At 31.5% G+C, this 24,141-nt stretch overlaps 2 protein-coding genes across 2 annotated transcripts; one reads left to right on the top strand and one right to left on the bottom strand.

Annotated features, from left to right (window-relative positions):
• Positions 1–10,301: 10,301 nt before the first annotated feature.
• On the top strand, positions 10,302–16,172 carry LOC143053750 (uncharacterized). The gene is made up of 6 exons (XM_076226528.1): positions 10,302–10,456; positions 12,776–12,945; positions 13,708–13,824; positions 14,244–14,453; positions 15,021–15,314; positions 16,158–16,172. The coding sequence occupies exons 2-6, from the start codon at positions 12,904–12,906 to the stop codon at positions 16,170–16,172; spliced, it is 678 nt and encodes a 225-aa protein (XP_076082643.1). The 5' UTR covers positions 10,302–10,456; positions 12,776–12,903.
• Positions 16,173–16,711: 539 nt separating this feature from the next.
• LOC143053749 (ATP-dependent DNA helicase Q1-like) lies at positions 16,712–22,894 on the bottom strand. Its single transcript, XM_076226527.1, has 4 exons — positions 22,454–22,894; positions 20,288–20,362; positions 18,852–19,018; positions 16,712–17,525 (listed from the first exon to the last, which is right to left on the bottom strand). The coding sequence occupies exons 1-4, from the start codon at positions 22,886–22,888 to the stop codon at positions 16,712–16,714; spliced, it is 1,491 nt and encodes a 496-aa protein (XP_076082642.1). The 5' UTR covers positions 22,889–22,894.
• Positions 22,895–24,141: the final 1,247 nt, after the last annotated feature.

Here is a 24,141-nt window from a genome sequence, read left to right as displayed (position 1 = left end):
ATGTCATCTGAACCTCTGTGGATAGTTGTCTCATCATGCTTGCTCATTGGCAATCATATTTTATATTAGGCCAAAAAAATATATGTCTGTTTACGGTTACCCGACCCACCCTATTTCGAGTGCCGACCCTAAGTTATTTTATCTGTCATAAAGTGAAAAATGAACTGAACTCGTGTCAAAAGTAAAGATAGTGTCGCCTGATACATCCCAAAGTTCACAATCGTGAATATGATAGCTGCTTTTAGGAAATTCGCGACTCGTGTGATGAAATAACACTTTGCCGCCATATTTTCTCCAACCAATAACAAAGGGAAATAATTTTCAAAATTACAGGTAAACTCGGCCCATGATTAACTCGGACCACGACAAGATGAAACTGCATGACTCAAAATCATGTCACAAATAGTAAAATGAAAAAATAAAATAAAATGCGAATACCGACCTACATGTACCTACCCTATTTTTTTTAAAGTACATGTTTGTAACCTTAAACTAATTCAAAGATATTATTTAAACTTATGTGTTTAAAATTTGGTATAACTACAGAATTACATTTTATGACAAAACTTTGAATTTCCTACTCAAATAAGTGATTTAAAAATCACTTATTTCAATGAATCCCCTGACCAATCGGAACTACTCGGCTTTTCTGGTTGCACGAAGAAAAAAACCTCGTATGCACTAGGCGGATAAATCGCACTATTTTGTAAATCACGTGACATTATTTTACATCACATGACATGAAAATGAGCGATAGACCGCCATGCCTGTGTTGTGGTTTAAGAAAGAGTAAATATTTCGGCCTTTTCAGTAAAAAAAGTGAACTTGACAATATTAAATCAAACCTTCAGTTATTATTTGAAAATACAATCGACTTTAGACTTATCAGCAATACTGTTATATGTGACAACTGTGTAAATATTGTTAAAACTTTTAAAAATATCAAAGAGAAATTAAAAACCAATTGTTCAGAGAACAATTGAAGGTCTTTCCACCAATAAGGATCTATTTTGATATGAAAATATTAAAATTCAGTTGAAAATGTCAGTTCCTATGGCTTAATGATGTATAAATATGAATTTTGAGCAAAGGTCAAAATCTAGAACGTCAAATTTACTGATGATCTTGACCTATATTTCAAGGTCATAAACCAGGGACCCCAAATAAAAAGACCCTAGGTCTGTAATATGTATAGTTAATGAGTTATATCACTTTACGTTTAATTCTTAATATAGGAGGGGCAAAACTCCCATTTTATGTCTACACACCCTTTTAACCAAAATATATAAGTTACGACATGTCGCAACTAACAATTTAGTAAAAATAATTTGTCGGTATCTTATAAGGTTAATGAAAATTAGTGAAAATAGGCCAAAATCAAAATTTAAAATATGACCTTGACCTTTGACCTTTACCTAATTTTCATTTTTTTGGACCAATGATCTCAAAACAAAAGACCCTAGGTCTCTATCACTTACGGTTTTCCAGTTTAAAATACATTTCAAAATTTCAAATACAAAAGGGGAACTAACTCTCATATGGAGTCTCTATACGGCTTCGGTCAAAATAAAACAGAACATCCTGAGGATGTAACGAGCAATTTGGTAAAATAAATTTGTCGTAATCTTTTATGGTTGCGAAGGAGTAGTGGCCACAAGAAAAACAGTGTTTGGGGAGATAACTCTTACAACGTAAAGTATTTGGTTACGCAGTGGTCAGTTTTAAAAGTGCATACGCTTTACGATATCATATTCCAAATATCTAAGCGACATCTTTTGAAATATCAATACTACGCAAGAAAAGAATTAGGCGGAAGAATAAAAAAAAAAATAATAATAATTAAAAACCAATTGTTCAGAGAACAATTGTAGGTCTTTCCACTAGTAAAGATCTATTTTGATATTGAAATATGAAAAATCAGTTTAAAATATTAGTTCCTATGGCTTTATGATGTATTTATATGAATTTAAAGCAAAGGTCAAAATCTAGAACGTCGTATTAACCTATGACCTTGACCTCAATTTCAAGGTCACAATCCAAGGACATTAAATCAAAAGACCCTAGGTCTTTAAGATGTTTGGTTAATGAGTAATACCACTTTACGCACAATTCTAAATGTAAGATGGACAAAAACTCCCATTTCTTGTATGCGCACCCTTTCAACCAAAATTTACAAGTAAGGACATGTCGCAACTAACAATTTATGAAAAATTATTTGTCAATATGTCATACGGTATTTGAAAAGAAGTGAAAATAAGCCAAAATCAAAATTTAGAATATGACCTTGACCTTTGACCTTGACCTCATTTTCATTTTTTGGGACCAAGGACCTCAAATCTGAAGACCCTAGGTCTCTATCACTTATGGTTTACCAGTTGGAAATGGATATCGCTTAATTAAATGGAAAAGGGGGAATTACTCTCATATGGAGTCTCCGTAAAGCTTCGGTCCAAATGAATATCCTAATCCTGAAGATATAACGAGCAATTTGGTAAAATAAATTTGTCGCAATCTTTAACGGTTGTGAAGGAGTAGTGGCCACAAGAAAAACAGTGTTTGGGGAGATAACTCTTACAACATAAAGTATTTTGTTACACGGTTGTAAATTTTTAAAGCGTATAAACTATACGATATCATATTCCAAATATCTAAGCGACATCTTTTGAAACATCAATACTACGCAAGAAAAAAATTAGGCAGAAGAAAAAAAATAATAATTAAAAACCAATTGTTCAGAGAACAATTGTAGGTCTTTCCACTAGTAAAGATCTATTTTGATATTGAAATATGAAAAATCAGTTTAAAATGTTAGTTCCTATGGCTTTATGATGTATTTATATGAATTTAAAGCAAAGGTCAAAATCTAGAACGTCATATTAACCTATGACCTTGACCTCAATTTCAAGGTCACAAACCAAGGACCTTAAATCAAAACACCCTAGGTCTTTTATATGTTTGGTTAATGAGTAATACCACTTTACGCGTAATTGTAAATGCAAGATGGACAAAAACTCCCATTTATTGTCTGCGCACCCTTTCAACCAAAATAAACAAGTAAGACCATGTCGCAACTAACAATTTATGAAAAATTATTTGTCGATATGTCATAAGGTATTTGAAAAAAATGAAAATAAGCCAAAATCAAAATTTAGAATATGACCTTGACCTTTGACCTTGACCTCATTTTTATTTGTTTGGACCAAGGACCTCAAATCTAAAGACCCTATGTCTTTATCACTGATGGTTTACCAGTTAGAAACGCATATCACTTAATTAAATGGAAAAGGGGGAATAACTCTCATAGGGAGTCTCCGTAAAGCTTCGGTCCAAATGAATATCCTAATCCTGAAGATGTAACGAGCAATTTGGTAAAATAAATTTGTCATAATCTTTTACGGTTGCGAAGGAGTAGTGGCCACAAGAAAAACAGTATTTGGGGAGATAACTCTTACAACGTAAAGTATTTTGTTGTGCCGTTGTAAATTTTTAAAGCGTATAAACTATACGACAACATATTCCAAATATTTAAGCGACATCTTTTGAAACATCAATACTACGCAAGAAAACATTTAGGCGGAAGAAAAAAATAATAATAATAATAATTAAAAACCAATTGTTCAGAGAACAATTGAAGGTCTTTCCACTAGTAAAGAGCTATTTTGAAATTGAAATATGAAAAATCAGTTTAAAATTTTAGTTCCTATGGCTTTATGATGTATTTATATGAATTTAAAGCAAAGGTCAAAATCTAGAACGTACTTTTAACCTATGACCTTGACCTCAATTTCAAGGTCACAAACCAAGGACCTTAAATCATAAGACCCAAGGTCTTTAATATGTTTGGTTAATGAGTAATACCACTTTACGCGTAATTCTAAATGTAAGATGGACAAAAACTCCCATTTATTGTATGCGCACCCTTTCAACCAAAATATACAAGTAAGGACATGTCGCAACTAACAATTTAGGAAAAAATATTTGTCGATATATCATACGGTATTTGAAAATAAGTGAAAATAAGCCAAAATCAAATTTTAGAATATGACCTTGACCTTTGACCTTGACCTTATTTTTATTTTTTTGGACCAAGGATCTCAAATCAAGAGACCCTAGGTCTCTATCACTTATGGTTTACCAGTTAGAAACGCATATCACCTATATCAAATACATAAGGGGGAATAACTCTCATATGGAGTCTCTGGATAGCTTCGGTCAAAATTAAAATCCTAATCCTGAAGATGTAACGAGCAATTTGGTAAAGTAATTTTGTCGTAATCTTTTACGGTTGCGAAGGAGTAGTGGCCACAAGAAAAACAGTGATTGGGGAGATAACTCTTACAACGTAAAGTATTTTGTTACGCAGTTGTAAATTTTTAAAGCGTATAAACTATACGATATCATATTCCAAATATCTAAGCGACAACTTATTAAACAACAATACTACGCAAGAAAAAAATTAGGCGGAAGAAAAAAAAAAATAATAATAATAATAATAATAATAATTAAAAACCAATTGTTCAGAGAACAATTGTAGGTCTTTCCACTAGTAAAGATCTATTTTGATATTGAAATATGAAAAATCAGTTTAAAATGTTAGTTCCTATGGCTTTATGATGTATTTATATGAATTTAAAGCAAAGGTCAAAATCTAGAACGTCATATTAACCTATGACCTTGACCTCAATTTCAAGGTCACAAAGCAAGGACCTTAAATCAGAAGACCCTAGGTCTTTAATATGTTTGGTTAATGAGTAATATCACTTTACACGTAGTTCTAAATGTAAGATGGACAAAAACTCCAATTTATGGGCTGCGCACCCTTTAACCAACATATACAAGTAATGGACATGTTGCAACTAACAATTTATGAAAAAATATTTGTCGAAATGTCATACGGTATTTGAAAATAAGTGAAAATAAGCCAAAATCAAAATTTAGAATATGACCTTGACCTTTGACCTTGACCTACTTTTTATTTTTTTGGACCAAGGACTTCAAATCTAAAGACCCTATGTCTCTATCACTTATGGTTTACCATTTAGAAATGCATATCACTTAATTAAATGGAAAAGGGGGAATAACTCTCATATGGAGTCTCCGTAAAGCTTCGGTCCAAATGAATATCCTAATCCTGAAGATGTAACGAGCAATTTGGTAAAATAAATTTGTCGTAATCTTTAACGGTTGCGAAGGAGTAGTGGCCACAAGAAAAACAGTATTTGGGGAGATAACTCTTACAACGTAAAGTATTTTGTTACACGGTTGTAAATTTTTAAAGCGTATAAACTATACGATATCATATTCCAAATATCTAAGCGACATCTTTTGAAACATCAATACTACGCAAGAAAAAAATTAGGCGGAAGAAAAAAAAAAATAATTAAAAACCAATTGTTCAGAGAACAATTGTAGGTCTTTCCACTAGTAAAGATCTATTTTGATATCGAAATATGAAAAATCAGTTGAAACTATTAGTTGCTATGGCTTTATGATGTATTTATATGAATTTAAAGCAAAGGTCAAAATCTAGAACGTCGTATTAACCTATGACCTTGACCTAAATTTCAAGGTCACAAACCAAGGACCTTAAATCAAAAGACCCTAGGTCTTTAACATGTTTGGTTAATGAGTAATATCACTTTATGCATAATTCTAAATGTAAGATGGACAAAAACTCCCATTTCATGTATGCACACCCTTTCAACCAAAATATACAAGTAAGGACATGTTGCAACTAACAATTTATGAAAAATTATTTGTCAATATGTCATACGGTATTTGAAAAGAAGTGAAAATAAGCCAAAATCAAAATTTAGAATATGACCTTGAACTTTGACCTTGACCTCATTTTCATTTTTTGGGACCAAGGATCTCAAATCAAAATACCCTAGATCTCTATCAATTATGGTTTACCATTTAGAAATGCATAATACTTAATTCAAATGAAAAAGGGGGAATAACTCTCATATGGAGTTTCCGTAAAGCTTCGGTCCAAATGAATATCCTAATCCTGATGATGTAACGAGCAATTAGGTAAAATAATTTTGTCGTAATTTTTTACGTTTGCGAAGGAGTAGTGGCCACAAGAAAAACAGTGTTTGGGGAGATAACTCTTACAACGTAAAGTATTTTGTTACGCGGTTGTAAATTTTTAAAGCGTATAAACTATACAATATCATATTTCAAATATCTAAGCGACATCTTATGAAACAACAAAACTACGCAAGAAAAAAATTTAGGCGGAAGAAGAAAAATAATAATAATCAGAACAAAATCAATAGGTCTTTCCACGGAAAAGTGGAAAGACCTAATTAAAAACCAATTGTTCAGAGAACAATTGAAGGTCTTTCCACAAGTAAAGATCTATTTTGATATTGAAATATGAAAAATCAGTTTAAAATGTTAGTTGCTATGGCTTTATGATGTATTTTATATGAATTTAAAGCAAAGGTCAAAATCTAGAACGTCCTATAAACCTATGAACTTGACCTCAATTTCAAGGTCACAAACCAAGGTCCTTAAATCAAAAGACCCTAGGTCTTTAATATGTTTGGTTAAGGAGTATTATTACTTTTTTTGTGTAATTCTAAATGTAAGATGGGCAAAAACTCCCATTTATAGTCTGTGCACCCTTTCAATCAAAATATACAAGTAAGGACATGTCGCATCTAACAATTTATGAAAAATTATTTGTCTATATGTCATACGGTATTTGAAAATAAGTGAAAATAAGCCAAAATCAAAATTTAGAATATGACCTTGACCTTTGACCTTGACCTCATTTTCATTTTTTTGGACCAAGGACCTCAAATCTGAATACCCTAGGTCTCTATCACTTATGGTTTACTAGTTAGAAATGCATATCACTTGAATCAAATGAAAAAGGGGGAATAACTCTCATATGGAGTCTCCGTAAAGCTTCGGTCCAAATGAATATCCTAATCCTGAAGATGTAACGAGCAATTTGGTAAAATAAATTTGTTGTAATCTTTTATGGTTGCGAAGGAGTAGTGGCCACAAGAAAAACAGAATTAGGGGAGATAACTCTTACAACGTAAAGTATTTTATTTTGTCGTTGTGAATTTTTAAAGCATAAAAACTATATGATATCATATTTCAAATATCGAAGCGACATCTTTTGAAACCTCAATACTACGCAAGAAAAAAAATTAGGCGGAAGAAAAAAAAAAAAAATAATAATAATCAGAACAAATACAATAGGTCTTTCCACGGAAAGGTGGAAAGACCTAATAATAATCAGAACAAACCCTATAGGTCTTTCCACGGAAAGGTGGAAAGACCTAATAATCAGAACAAAAACAATAAGTCTTTCTACAGAAAAGTGGAAAGACTTAATAATAATCAGAACAAAACCTATAGGTCTTTCCACGGAAAAGTGGAAAGACCTAATAATCAGAAGAAATCCAATAGGTCTTTCCACGGAAAGGTGGAAAGACCTAATTATCTCATGCAATTTTAAAATCTGAGAATGTCAATAATGAACCTACTACAAATGACTAACTAATAAAGACTCCAACTGCTAAGAACAGTAAGAAGAGATTGGCCTCAACACCAGCATCAGAATTGAGATTCAGATTAACACCCAAAAGAGAACCAGTTATTTCATCTCTGGTCCGATCATTCGAGAAATTAAATACCCATACTAGTCTAAATGTAAAGGAAAGATCCGGTGTTTCTAGACGTCGGATTGATTTTGACAATGGTCACGACCATGACCATTCATATACAAAGGGTTCACCTTCATATGACATCAGACAAATCAGTGACCAAGACAGCAACCAGATTGAGGCTTTACTGTGCCAAAATTTGGACAGGTATATATATAATAATAATAAATGAATAAATAAACTTTATTTGGAGTCGGCAAGGTATACAAACAGAGACAACATAAGCTGAAATGAGCTGTTAACCGACATATATCACTGGCTTTATTTATGATTTAAGATAACCAGACTTTATGCAGCCACACAAAGTATATTTGAGAAGTGCATCTTGTGTACAATACATTTTTATTGACAATCAAGACTAATTTTATCATGTAACATTATATTTATTTATTTATTATGTAGATCACACATAATATTATAATCAGTCTAAAATTTAAAGTTTACATGTGTGTCAGTGAATGATAGATACATGTACCATGTAAATTGTAGAACTTGTAATTCAATACATATTTATAATTACCATATATATGCACCTAAAGAAAATAAAATGTTGATATTAACATGTAAGTATCTTTGTCGAAAAAGGTAAGAGTGATGATAAAGATCATAACATCTTAAGTTCACAGAAGAATAACTCACCCCTTTCTTATAAATTATAATTGAACATTTATACATGTATGTATGTCCTCCAATTGCATAATAAGGGTTTTTTGGCGCTGTCTTTCTTCTTTTAGTTGGACACCAGGTTCGAGCCCTGGGAACCCGAAGCAATTACTATATTGGAATGGATATATATACTGAATACTGTACATAATCATCATGTATATGTATGTATGTAGCATATGGTTTAAAATAGACCATGTAGACACATGCATGTAGCATATATATAGAGAGATATAAAAAAAAATCTTCTGTTTGCAATGATCAAAATATTTGGTTGTGTAAATAAGATACATCTAAAACCCAATCTTTTTTTTTTAATATTGATGTTTCAGTATCTTTGTACCAGTACCATAGGTAAGAGTTATTGTACCAGTAGAATAGCACAACAATTGTATATATGTATGTGAACTAATATAATCTTGGTGATGGACTAATATGCATGTCTTTATATATTATCCTACTAAATTGAATATATGTCTTGTATATCTACTTCATTTCATTAGATAGCTTTTCTTAGGTGCAATGATTGACTCTTTTTTATTTTAAATATTCTGCTTTTTCTGTCAATGTCTGACTCTCTTTTACATATTGCCTTGTAAATCATCTAACCTTCATGCTGTTGCATTATGTACTCATACAACCTATTATTATATAGTATTCCATAGTTTCTAAACTTTAACTTGTTATGTAAAATTTAATTACAGTATCTTATGAAATATAATTGAAATTAATGTACATAACACTCATTAAGTCTTAAAATCTCCTCATATTAACTATCTATAATTCAATGTCCAAATAATGTCAAATACATGTAGACTATGTAATGGAAAATTGAAAATAATGTCATTTTGTTTTTAAAATTTATGATTTATTTTTTATTTTTTTAATTCTATTAAATATGACTATTTAAATCAATAAATATGAAATTGTACTTGAAGACTTTCAGTTAATTGTATTGAAAACTTGACTTTTTAATATTTATAATTTATAGTTAGAGAACATCAATAAAGTTGACCATTTTAAATATTTATGAAGAAAAAGATGATGAAAGTCTCAAAATCATTTTTTTTTTTTTTGCAGTGAGTATGACAGTATTTGCAAAGAGATCAGTAAGCAGCTTTCTGAACTTGGAAACACAAAGAGCCTTCTTCTGAAGAATGATATTGGAAGACTACAGAATTCTGACATGTTTTCAGCATGTATTCTTGAAATGAATACACACTGTCCAGCTTTGCTACAGGTTAATGTATTTTTTAGCTTCAACAAAAGACGTGAAATCAAGGCTTAACAATCACAAATTCTGGTATAAGCGTCATCAACATTCAGGTTTAATTTGTGCATAGAAATGTTAATAATTTACACTTTTGCAAAATCTAAACAGATGGTTACCATAGTGCCTTAAGGCCCTGGGGAGAACACTACATGTTTATTGTAGTTTTCACTATTAAGTTGACTCAAATTTTGACAGTGCACATTTGAATCTTTAAGCTGACAGCAAGAATTGCATGTACAATTATAATGTCAGGGGAAAAAGCCTGCTAAAATTTGAATATCATTATTGAATATCAATGCATATTTAGGTTTATTTCATTTTATAAATTTCATGGTAACAATAGCTTCCCTGTTGCACTTGGATCAAGGGTGATTTCAAAAATGGCAATATTTTATTAACGCTAGACATACCGTTGTTTATATTATATAACTTTGTTAATGTGTAATGATAATATTGTATGTAATATGCCATCCAAGGGCTCTAATTTGATGAAATTAAACTATTCTATTCTATATTAACTTCTTATTAAAGATGCTGTCGAATAATGATAAACAAGATATATATTTTATATTAGTTGTTAAGTATTCCCATTTTCATGATTGTAAAATGGACATTGACATTTCAATTTCAAATTAACATACAAGCAAGATATTTAAACAATTTACTATTTTAGGTTTTAGTACATTCCTTAGGAAAACATGAGTCAATAGAGAAAAGAGTAGCCACTATAGCAACAATTTATGGAATGATCCTTCATAGTAGAAATGTACGTGCATCTTGCATTCAAAAGATCTTCTCAGCTTTGTTGATTCGTTGCCATGCAGATAATAAGGTATAAACCAGATCATTCTTTGATGGTAATTTACCAAAAGATAAATAGAGTTATGGAAATCATTCAATTTCTATTATCTTTAAAAAAAAAATAAAGGATAGGAGTATATTAACAAGAGACAATATTGCACAATATACATAGAAAAATTACAAGTTATCAATGAACAGGGCTTTTATTACAGTTCTTCGTCTTGATGGTCGATGTACCGTATTCAACAATGACCAAATCATGCATACCCTACAACGCAGTTAAGATGGTCCCTATCATTGACTTCAGTTGTACTATTGATAAAATTAAACCAAAGTTTAGTCTTGCTCACCACCCCCCTCAGAGTGACAATTTTTTATCCTATTATTAGGTACCTTCTCCATTGAGGAGTTCTCAAAATAAATTATTATCATGATTATGACAATAGACAATTCATGATTAGTAATTAGATGATAATGGGATGAAATTTCAATATTGCCTGCAAAAATTTTGATTAAAAACAATTTTACAAATTCTATTTTTAAAAATTAAAATCATGAAGATCATGCAAAAAGTGGCATAAAAAATACTGTGGAGGTGAAATATCTAGATTAACCTTGTTTTGTATAAAATGAACAGATTTAGTCAGAAGGATACATTTGATATTTTTCAAGAGCAAATAATCATGATAAGCAGTCATTAATTGAAAACCATTAACAGATTATTACAGATCTTTTCTTCTTTGATATTATTGAATACAAATAGTCACCAGATATTGCATGTTTTCTTTCTTATTTTAGTTATTAAATCGATTGCATAGTATACATCTGACATTATCTGAAAGTTCGAAAAGAAACATTATCAGAGAATTTGGCGAACAGCTGGAAGAAAAATTGATAAGAGATGTTTCTGATGGCAAAAATGGTAAACTCAATGGGGACAATTTAGACATTCGTGTTAACACAAATGATGTTAGAATGACCAATACAAACAAGGACTACAACTTTTTCGCTACAAATTTTGTTTTAAACAGAATTTCAATTGAAAAACAGCCTATTGTGCACCATGATTCCCCTGAACCAAGCCTGGAAATCTTCTTACCAAATGAAGCCGAGATATTGGTGTATAAAAATAGTCTAAAGATTCTTTTAGGACGTATTCTGGTTGAATACATGCCAGGATTTCAATGGATGAAGAAAGTTTTGCCAGATCATATAGATCATCCTCACAAAGAAGAGATGAAAAGAAAATCTGTGGTACATATGCTCCCTCTTTCCTTGAACAATGAATGCTCCTATGACGGATGTGTCAGAATTATGGATGAATACATTGAAATGATTAACAGATGGTATAGAAAAGCTGGCAGAGGTTGGTATTTTTCATGTAGAGGTATTTGACATTGGTTAGAAGTATAAGGGGAGGGTTGAGATCTCCCAAACATGTTTAACCCTACTGCATTTTTGCACCTGTCCCAAGTCAGAATGCAATTAGGTCAATGATATAATCTTTTCCATCTTGGTGATATCCCTTTTTTAAGTACATTAATTGGTTAGTTTTCTTATAAGCATTTATACATGTATGTATGTCCTCCAATTGCATAATAAGGGTTTTTTGGTGCTGTCTTTCTTCTTTTAGTTGGACACCAGGTTCGAGCCCTGGGAACCCAAAGCAATTACTATATTGGAATGGATATATATACTGTATACTGTATACTGTACATAATCATCATGTATATGTATGTATGTAGCATATGGTTTAAAATAGACACATGCATGTTGCATATATATATATATATACATATATATAAAGAGAGAGAGATATATAAAAAAAATCTTCTGTTTACAATGATCAAAATGTTTGGTTGTGTAAATTATAAGATACATCTAAAACCAAATCTATCATTTTTAATATTGATGTTTTAGTATCTTTGTACCGGTACTATTGGTAAGAGTTATTGTACCAGTAGAATAAGACAACAATTGTATATATATATATTTATGTGAACTAATATAATCTTGGTGATGGACTAATATGCATGTCTTTATATATAATCCTACTAAATTGAATATATGTCTTGTATATCTACTTCATTTAATTAGATAGCTTTGCCATGATCGACTTTTTAAAATATTCTGCTTTTCTGAGCGTAAAAATACATGTAAACATATTTTAATTATATCATAAACATATAGTTTGTATAACAATGTATAAGCACAAGTTTGTTTACACATGACTACTGGTATTAATTGAGGCCAAAAAAAAAAGAAGTTTTATAGTTTTATCAATTATAAATGAATTCTTAAGAGCTTATCTTCACATGTGATTGGTTTCTATTATAAAATCGCATTTCAGCTGCAGAACTAGACACATTGCAGATTCCAGTTGGAGGAGATCAGCTTACCAGGGTCAGATTTCAAGGGGCAAAAACACTAAGAGCTGGAGCACACACTAAGCAAGAAAGATTTGATCAGTTATACCCAATGGTAATTGAGCTGTTCCACACTCTTCAAGACTTTCTAGAGGTATTTTAAATGTATAAACCATTCTGTCAAAAGAGACTTACAAGTAAATAGTAGAAAACATATCCTATAAATGAAAAATGCTTAACATGGACAATTTATCATTTATATACCTAAAACATACAATGATACCACTAAGAAACTATAAAACATTCTAATGTAAGCTTTATCTTCTCAGAATAATTAGCTACTGGCTTGAAAATGTAATCAATACAATCATTAAAACATTAAAGAAATGTATGTATACTTAGAAAAAAAAGTGTTAAGCATTAACTGATGGATATTTAGTCCTGATGTTTTGCTGTATATCACCTAAAAGACTTTTAAGAAATTTTAAATTGTTTTATTTGTGATGTAACAAATTGGAGAATGGAAGAGAGAGTAAATGTAGATGGGACACAATGGCACACGGTACATAGAAAATACAAATTATCAATGAACATACTAGTTTTTATCATGTTTATATCTGGTCTTTATCTTGATAGTTATGAAGGGTCTTCAATAATGAAAGAATCATTCATACACTTCCACAATGTAAAAACAAGATGGTTGTATATGAGTACCAGTCAAAAGAACTAGGGAAACAAGGGCCATTCTTAAGTTTAATTTGTAGAATGGTAAACTTTCAGTGCCTTTTTTGTAACTTTTACATCATTTGATCTCTGTTCATGCTGTGGGAGAGTTGTCTCATTGGTAATATCATACAACATCTTTTTAGTTTCACATGTACATTATGCTTATCCTTTTATTTTATTTCTGTTTAAGAAACTGACCAAAAGATTTCTGAAATTAGGTAACAGCAGAGACCAGGGGACTTTGGCAAACCTGAAGATTTTGATTCAGAGGTCAAATGTCAATGGAAAGGTGAAAAGTAGATTTAAGGTATGTGAGCATACTGTTCAGGTACTTTTAAAAATGGATCTTAAAATGAAAGCTAAATTTATCTCCAATTAATGTTGTCTTCATCAATTTTAGAATGTGTACATCAATGAAATATGAAAACATTTATGTACAAAAAATTAATGAAAAACAAATATGTAACAGATAAACAAACAACAACCACTTAATTACAGGCTCCTGACTTTGGATAGGCACAAACAATATGCATTTATGTTATTGGTAAAACTCTTTTATTTTACAGCATCATAGCAATCAACACAATTTTAGGTTCATTGTTTTATTTCCTCTTGATAACAAAATTACATGTATAAATTTGTCAAATTATATTCAACTTTTTTGTTTAAAAAATAAGCTGGTTATATAAAATACTGTTTTATTATTTCTTTTGGTTTATTTTTTAGGCCCATGAAGACTTTGTCCTTACTGTAGGGCATTCTTACTTTCTTGATTATGTGATGAAAAAATTTGATATGAAAGACTTGGACGACACACCAACCCACAAACTGTTACCTGAAAATATTAAACAGTTACATGCTCCTTCAAAACAGAAGATTTTTGATGCCATTATGGAGGAAGTGATAGCAGAAATTTACATACCCTATGAAACTCAGGTATTTATGAATAGAATTCTAAAAAAACTTATCAGTTAAACCATTATTTTTGGGGTAATTACATTGCATGCATCAAAAAAATTATTTCATTATTGTAAATTACCGATATTTTTCTTTAATTTCACATTCTAATAGTTTAAGTTAACTATGACTATTTAAATTTGTTTTTATATCATAGTTTGGTATGTCGTCATCATAGTTGTCTTGTTAATGAAACAGCAATCTTACAGTACATGAATTTACATATCAGTGACATCGGGATGATAACTTTACTTTCTATTGGTCAAAAGGCAAAATAATTCTGGAATCACAAGTTTCATAAAATAATTTAGACAAACTGTATCACGATTTACTGATGGCTTCGTCATGTCAAAAGTGGAGTAATTTTTACAAATAAGATGGGACATGAAAGCCGAAAGATTTAATGTAGTAAATATAAGCAATTATATATCACAGTACAGTCTTGTATATTGCAGTCAGTTGATTTTAGTTTATGAAACAAATGTTCATTCATACCACAGATTTTTTTATTCATATTATCTATACATGTATATATACTAATTTCAGGCACCCAAACAAGTGGATCTAAAACTACTGATAGCCAACCAGGCATACCAATGTTCTGCATCATTAGACAATAACACAGCAGTAGTTCCACTCTCTATTAATGGTAGACAGACTATCATACAAGTTCCTGTTCCTAGACTACAAGAAGGCTGCAGCATAAATGTGAATGGTATTACAATTTTTATTCAGGAAGTGAAAAAGGGACACGATGACCTGTTTAATTATGTTCACAATTTTCTTCAATGGTATTTTATTATTTTGCAAATGGAAGATGCTATTCATGAAGGAGATATGGTTAGAACAAATGTAATCATTACTAAGACAATGATTCCATTTTTTTCTCACACTCAGTTCTTTCTAAGTATTTTACCGAATGTATTGACTTCATTCTATAGACTGAGTTCACTTTGCCACCTCATGTTGCTGCAGAGGTTAGGGCTGCATCTTTTGTTAATGTCCATGGTGGTATTGGGAAAAATAAGGCTGCAGACATGCACAAGGAAAATGAAGTGAAGTTAGTCAAAGATTTGATCAAAGGTCTTGGGGCAAACAAGACAGAAAAATCTATTATCGCAATGTCAAAAGCAGCACCAGTTATAAACGATGTAACAACAAACTTTGACAAAATGTTGAAATTGAACGACTTCAAAACAAAACATAAAAAGAGATCATCGGAGGAAGACATTCGTACTCTAGTTAAGAAGCTAAAAGATCTTGATCTTTGGAATTTTCATGAAAACAGAACACTAACATTATTCACTGGTATAGGTCAATCACCTTTCAACTTCAATACTGATGTGTTTTTAAGGAATATGAAATCAACCATATTCAGACTGCAAAGGGATTTGCCATGTGAGGCAGATGATGATAACAATCATGATGATGACGATGAGGAAAGTGACATGGAAGATTAATTAAAACATATACATGTACTTGCATTTAAATAATTTACTGGTCATACATACAATTTATAAAAATCAAAAACGAAAAATGAAAAAATCTGTTATTGATGTGTAAATAAATTAATATGAAGTAGAAAGTTGAATGATGATGGAATTCAATGTTAGCCATGCCATGGTTCACTCAACAAGGGGAATTTTTGACAATACTATAAGAGTAATTGAATATTTTTTGCAGCATTTTGAGAAATGATTTTGCTATGAAAATGTGTACTATAAGTAAAAAAAAACTCCTTTAAAAAACGAAATTTCTGTATAAGGTCAATAGTTAGGTTGAATTTTTAAGCTTAAACTGTATTGGTTTAACAAGGATAATGAGTGTTTTGAAATATATGTCTAAATGTCAAAGCAGACTTACTTCTTTGCTTTTTTTCATAATAAAAAATAAGGCTATTAAAAACATTCAACAAGTTGTTATTTTGAATTAAATGCTGCACGTCAACACAATGTAAAACAGTGAGTTGTCTTATAAAAAATATATTGCATTTTTCACTAAAAAAATTATATTTAAGTAAGGTAGCTGTAAAGCAAATTGAAAGTCAAAATATAATGGATCTACTCATGTGATATCATGAAATGGTAATTTCAATCAAAATTAGGCCACAATTGTCTACCTTACAAGACCTTGTTATGGGCTATAGTGAAAACATTCAAAATAGAATAATATATGTACTGTTATTTATAAGAGAACATTTCAAATGGGTTCTGTATTTTAATCTTTGTCACTTTTGTTTATTGTAACTGCCTGCAGTTACTGCAACATTCATACATTGGTCCATTAAATTTGGTTTCATTAAAGCCAAAGTATTGTAGCAGCTGAAGTCTGAGACATTTATCTTTTGTCTTGCAGTACTGCACCATAGCGTCCGATAAACCCTTACGATTTTTCGCTAGATCATTGTTATTGAAGTACATTAGCGCCTCAGCTTTCTGACCCTTTCTTCCTGCTCTGCCAACCTCCTGGAAATATTTCACCAATGTAGTTGGGGGCCTACAATGTATGATTTTAGTAATTGCAGGTGCATCTAGACCCATCCCCAATGCCACAGTTGCCAAAACCAACCTAAGTTTTGGTTCCTCTTTCCGTAGTTCAAACAGTATGTGTTGTTTCATTTGTGATGTATAATCCTTGTGAAACTGGCCAAAAATTCTATTTTCAGGAATTGCCTCACCTATGTACTGCTCCTCTTTTAACTCATAATTTATGAATTGGTAGAAATACCCCAATGCTTCTAAACTTTCTACGTACACTATTGTTAATGGGAATTTGTCCCGCTTAGTTTTAAGCTCTTGTACTAGAGGAACAACAATATCATCATATTTGCTAAACTTCTGAAGGTTTGACAATCTTGTTTTTATTTCAAGGAACAAATTCGGTCGGTCTGGGTTTACTTTAATAATAGTTGGGTTGATATACTGAAGTATTTTAGAAAGGGATTGTATACAACTTGGTGTGGCAGTTGCTGTTACAGCTAGGTGAGCAGCATTTGGAAAAAGAGCTGTTAATTCTCCAATCTGCTTAAACTTTGGTCTGAAATCTTCTCCCCTGCAATTTTAATAATATGAAATTTGACAGCAGAAAAGAAATCAGTAAAGGGTATGACTTTTTTTTATAAAATAACATAACAAAGCCTCCAAATACATGAAATAACATCACCTAAATATTAAATTTAAGTATAAAATCATAATTTCAGACTCATTAACAAGAGCAAGTCACTGCAGGATCGTCATGAGGTCTTATGATTTTGGAGATATGAAAATTAGTATGATTGGAAAAGAGACATGTCTAAAATTTGTACATATTGTGTATGCCAATGTGTATTTGCATTGTTGTTTATCACTGTAATTGACTGTACATATGTTGGGTTCTAGCAATAAAATTGTTTTTATCTTGAATAACTGGAAGGAAATGATAAAAACATGTAGATGTCTTTAGATCAGAAACTCATTAAATAGATTTTAAGGTGAAAATCAAAAAAATTATGAACTTTACTAAAACTAGATATTCTCAAAATTTCTAGCAAACAACCAATAATTTTGAAGTTTTTTCTCTCAATCTTTTTAAAATAAGGCATTGGTAATCATTTATAATCTTTTAAATTAATCTTTATTTTCCTGAGCTTATATGTTTATATATATAAGAAATGTACCATTGTATAACATTATTGTAAAATTAAAACGAGACATGATATATCATTTGTATACATGTATTATTTGTATAATATATTTGCAAATCATGTAAATAAATAATAAATGAAGTTCACTTATCATCCAAATCAGTGTATATATAATGTAATACAGAATGGAAAACCCCTACATGTATAAATATGTGACATTCAGTTGCATGTGTTTTACTTTATTTAACATGTTTAAGACTATTTGCAACATAGAAAATAAAGGATATAGAGTAATGGGACAAAATATCACACAACACATGAACAAAGAGAAAAATTATCAACGAACAGGTCTTTGATTCTTGTTCTTCATCTTGACAGATGATGTAGGGTCTTCAACAATTTATATATATATGGTGATGATCATGTACAGTATATATATCCATTCCAATATAGTAATTGCTTCGGGTTCCCAGGGCTCGAACCTGGTGTCCAACTAAAAGAAGAAAGACAGCGCCAAAAAACCCTTATTATGCAATTGGAGGACATATACATGTACATGTAAAGAAATCACCATTTCAACTTAGAACTTGGTACACATGTAAAAAAGATCACACAAAATTATCTAAAATAAAGAAGCATATTATTGTGTTTTTTCTGATCTTCAAACTTAAGTTTTCTTTAATAACAAGTGCCTCTGTTCTGGTCTTTTCTTTTTTCAATCGCTTTGGTATCTTCATTTTTTTTAATATACTCACCACTCCTCAATCATGTGAACTTCATCAACTGCAATGCAGCACACCTTTTGCTGAAAGACTTTGCTGCGTAGTATTCTGCTCAAAACTGGAGTAAACATAGCCTCAGGATGGGTGTACAAAATCTCAATATCACCACTTTTAATCATTTCCATATCTGTCATTGTTACCTACAATTGAAAATATTTAAGGATCATTTTGAGAGGATTTACTGAATTATTGATAAGACATATTAATTGGTAAAACTAATTTCAATATACTTTTGTTAGAACCATTTGGACTGAATTCAGAAATTATTGCAAAAATGTGACATGTGTGACAGGGTTGTTATCATAGTAATTTGAACTCGCATTTTGGAATTTTGGACATGAATGAAGCAGGATTTTTCCCAATAACACTAAAATAACCAGGTGCTCCGCAGGGCGCAGGTTTATACGACCCCAGTGGTTGAACCCTGAATAGTTGGGGCAAATTTGGTCACAATATTCAAGCTTGATTCTGTCTGAATTTGGATTGTGATCAAATTTTTGACGTAATATAGGTTTTTGTCACAAAATTAATGTGGTCAAAGATCTAACAAATTTATTGCACAATACTGTGCAATTGAAGATTTCTTCTTGAAACTTCTTTGAAAAAAAAGGAAGCCCTTCAAAAAATGGTAAACAAAAAATCCCCCCCCAACTTTTTGAACCCCCTTGGAGCAATAACCCTTAAACTCAATCCCATGCTTTCCATTGCAGTATTGAACCTTGTAGTACAATTTCAGAGAGATCCATACACTTAAACACAAGTTATTGTCATGATTGTTTGGAAACTAGAATCATGATTCTTTTTGGCCCTTTTATGGCCCCTAATTCCTACATATTTTGGGCAATTAACCCAAAACTTAATCCCAGCCTCCCCTTTGTTATATGGTACATTGTGGTACAATTTCAGAGAGATCCATACAATTACACATAAGTTATTGTCTTGAAACTAGAAAAAAGCTTGTTTTGACCCCTTTTTGGCCCTTAATTCCTAAACTTTGGCTTTATAACCCCTAAAATGAATCCAAACCTTCTACTTGTGGTTTTAAACATTGCGGTATGATTTTAGAGAAATTGAAATACTTCTACACAAGTTAATATCCTGAAACTAGAAATATGCTTGTTTTGGGCCCCTTTTGGGCCCCTAATTCCTAATTGGTTGGGACCATCATCTCCAAAATCACTCCCAATCTTCCTTTTGTGGTATTGAACCTTCTGAAAAAATTTCATGAAGATCTATTCACTTAAACTAAGGTTATTATCCGGAAACCAATGTGTCTTCAGACGACGACGACGCAGACATCATACCAATATACGATCCCAAATTTTTTTTTGGGGTCGTATAAAAATCACATTTTGTTTTAAAAAGACAAAAACCAACTAAAAAATGCTTGTAATAATTTCTGATTTTACAGTAATAACATTTTCAACACCAGATGCACATTTCAACAAAGCTGTCTCTTCAGTAATGGCCAATGCAAAAACGATCTGAAAATCAAAACATTACAAAAGATGAAGATCTTATCAATAAAAAGTGTAGCTACAGGGATCTCCATGACCTGTTTAATGTCGGAGGTGCTCCATAGATGGTCTGTTCCTAATCCTGAATTCACTCAAACCAGATATTGTGTTGAATAGCTTTTAACATGTTTTATGAAAAATATTTATTAATTAACATTTTCTAAAATAGAAGTACCTATTCTGAAGTAACTTTGGGAGCTCATCAACTTGGACCATTTTTGAAAAAAAACTTGAACTGTAAATACATGCAAGACAACTTGAAATATAAGTATAAAATAAGACTTTTGACAAACTTAGTTGTCTTTTTTAGATGATCCAAGTAATCTTCCGACTTGTTTCTGGGCCAAATTGTCCTGCATTCTTCGGTATCAGGTTTGTTTGCGCCCAATACACTTTCGCACCTCGCACATTCGAACTCTACACGTTAGCGCCAAACTTTAATTCAAATTTCAGTTGAATAATTGGAAAATCATGATTGTTGTTATAAATTGTTTTGGTGTAAGTAAAACATTAAAGATTTTAAATGAAAAACACAAAAGATAATTGTTTTTAATAACAGCTTGGTCCCTTTGATCTGAAACAACATGAACAATAAAATATAGCAATACACTGTCATAACTAAAAGATGATGAAATTTATTCAACACACAAAAAAAAACATAGTCAGAATCTCACTTTATTTTTAAACAAGTCAATGAAATAAAGTTATAGCAATACACTAACCAAAACATGATTCAGAGTTATTCAACACAAAATAAAACGTTGACAGATTCCCACTTTATTTATAGAAAGGATTATATTTTTTTTTAAACAATCAGTGACAATACACTATGCAAAACATGATTAAGATTTATTCAACACAAAAAAAAAATGCTGTCTCACTTTATTTTGAGACAACCACAACAAATGTAAGAATACACTTGCCAAAATGTGATTACAAAGCTATAGTCATTAAACACAAAACCAACAAGTGAAACTGCGAGCTACTGCTCACTGATGATACCCCCGCCGCAAGTGGATAATATTAATAGTGTAAAAATATGCAAGTGTTCGGTAAACAGGAAGTTGTCAAGTGATGAAAACACATCACACGGTATAGCTGACTTATATAAATCCTGAAACCAAATTTCAGAAATCCTTGTATTGTAGTTCCTGAGAAAAATGTGACGAAAATTTTCAACTTGGCTATCATGTGTAAAATCATACAAGTGTTCGGTAAACAGGAAGTTGTCAAGTGATGAATCTGAAAACGCATCACATGGTATGGCTAACATATATAAATGTTGATACCAAATTACAGAAAGGGTGGATGTGTAGTTCCTGAGAAAAATGTGACGAAAGTTTCATGGGACGGACTGACTGACGGAGGTAAAACAGTATACCCCCCCTTTTTTAAAGCCGGGGTATAATTAAAGTTTGGCGTGAACATGAAGGGTGCGAAGGTGAAAGGGGGCGAACATGAGTGTGTGCGAAAGTGAATGGGTGCAAACGGACCCGGATTCGAATTCTTCTGTCATCAAAAAAAGAATATCTCTAATCAGCATTAACAGTTATAAAATAAAAGGCATGGCAATATAGATATAAATAAGACAACTAGACAACTGTCCATACAATTGAAAGTCACAACATATTTAAAGTTAACATATTATATATATATAGATATAGGAAGATGTGGAGTGAGTGCCAATGAGACAACTCTCCACCCAAATAACAATTAAAAAAAAAAAGTAAACCACTATAGTTCAATGAAAGGCCTTCAACACGGAGCCTTGGCTCACACCGAACAACAAGCTATAAAGGGCCCCAAAATTACTAGTGAAAACATTTTTAAACCAGAAAACCAACGGTCTCATCTATAAAAAAACCTAGAAACACGTATAAATTACATAAACAAACGACAACCACTGTACATCAGATTCCTGACTAAGGACAGGTGCAAACATTTGCAGCAGGATTAAACTTTTAAATGATTATTAAAGTACAAATGTACATGTATGTCCTTCAAAATGGAGCTTCGGCTCATTCCCGAAAGCAAGAATAGATGGAATAGTAACATTACATTGTCTTTGTTAAGTTCCAATGACAGATATTCCGTACAATTGTTGACACCAGCATTAACTACATTAATTTTAGATTTTTTGTAATACTCAGTTTGCGGTTTGGATTCATCGGAGTCCTCATTATCACTGTTGTAACTGTAAGCTACAGTTCCTTGAAGATTAACAAAGGAAGCCCGGATACCTTTTTCTTTCAGGGTCATCACTTGGTCCTGCATAATGGAAGTCAATGGACAAATAACTATAACTATCCCAGGTTCATCTTTCATAAGGACCCATGGCAGCATTTGAAAGATCAGACTTTTCCCGTACCCAGTCGGTAGAATGCTGATACAATCATTCCCAAGATCTAAAGCCTGTAACGTTTCTATTTGTTTGTCTTTTAATGGATAAGTTATCTTGAGTTTTTCTCTAGCGAGGTTTATTTTCGACTCCATCTTAGATTGATTTCACTTCCGAGAACTATATTTTAAAGCGAGGGGATATACTTCCGGCGAACGATATAAGAAGATTTTCTCCGTAGTGCATACGAGGTTATTGTACTGCATAGCGAGAATGGCCGAGTAGTTACGATTGTCCCCTGACTTAAAACAGACATATATTTTTTGTTGGTTTACTCTTTGTAATTTTTATATGTATCCACCCTAAAGAAAAGTTGTTTGGAATGAAATGAATCCCCTCCAGATCCTCCTTAATAAGTTGAAAAGGCTTGATTTACTTCTTACCTTCTTTAGAACTTTGTTGTGGTTTTTTTGGGGGGCGGGGGGGGGGGGGGGGGGGGGGTTGTGTCGAACCTGTTGTTTATAAGTTGTAAATCAGGCCATTAATTACTTTTTCTCAATTTAATTGTTACATATATTTAACATGTCTGGACTGGGTTTTTTTCTCTTTTTTGAAGGCTGTATAGTTGCCTATATTTACTTTGTTATTTGAAAACTCTGTGGATAGTCGTTTCATTGGCAATCATACCACATATACTTTGTTCTATATGGATTGCAGACCTGAAAAAGATGTTCAAAGTTGAATATGCTGCAAACTTCAAACAGCCTACTACAACTTATTTACCATGAAACTATTGATCAGAATTGAACTATACATGCATACATTTATAATTGATTTCATCCCAGTCCTCATGTACATGTACCACTATAGCTATTAATCAACAGAACAAATGCAAATACTTAGTGTTGATGCCATGAAAGGTTTTTTTTGATAAATCTCTAATAATTATATCAATATATTAACTGTATCCCAATATGAACATGTTGGGCTCTTCTACAGCAGAATATACTGTATACAGCATAAGGTTTTCTCATTTGTATAGGCCTGTTTACAGGATGTATAATGGAATACTGTTGTCAGTCTGTCTGTCTGTCCATTGTCAACATGTCAGACATGAACTTTAAAAGGCTTTAATGAAATTGCATAAAACTTCGGTGAATTGTTTATATCTATCGTGAGCTCCCTTTCTTTTTTTTTACAAATTTTAGAATTTATGTTTCCGAGTTAAAAAAAAGGGGGATATTCCAGTTTTTAAACTATAACTCAAAAATCCTTTCAGCAGTTCTCATGAAACATTGGTGAATTGTTGATATCTAGTGATGTAAGCTGCTGCCTTTAGATAAAATCTTATGAATTTTACATTTCCAAGTTATGGGGTTTTATATATATATATATATTAAAAAGGGGG

This window comes from Mytilus galloprovincialis, chromosome 12 (assembly GCF_965363235.1).
Source record: "Mytilus galloprovincialis chromosome 12, xbMytGall1.hap1.1, whole genome shotgun sequence".
NCBI lineage: Eukaryota > Metazoa > Mollusca > Bivalvia > Mytilida > Mytilidae > Mytilus > Mytilus galloprovincialis.
This window is presented reverse-complemented; position numbering and strand designations above follow the sequence as displayed.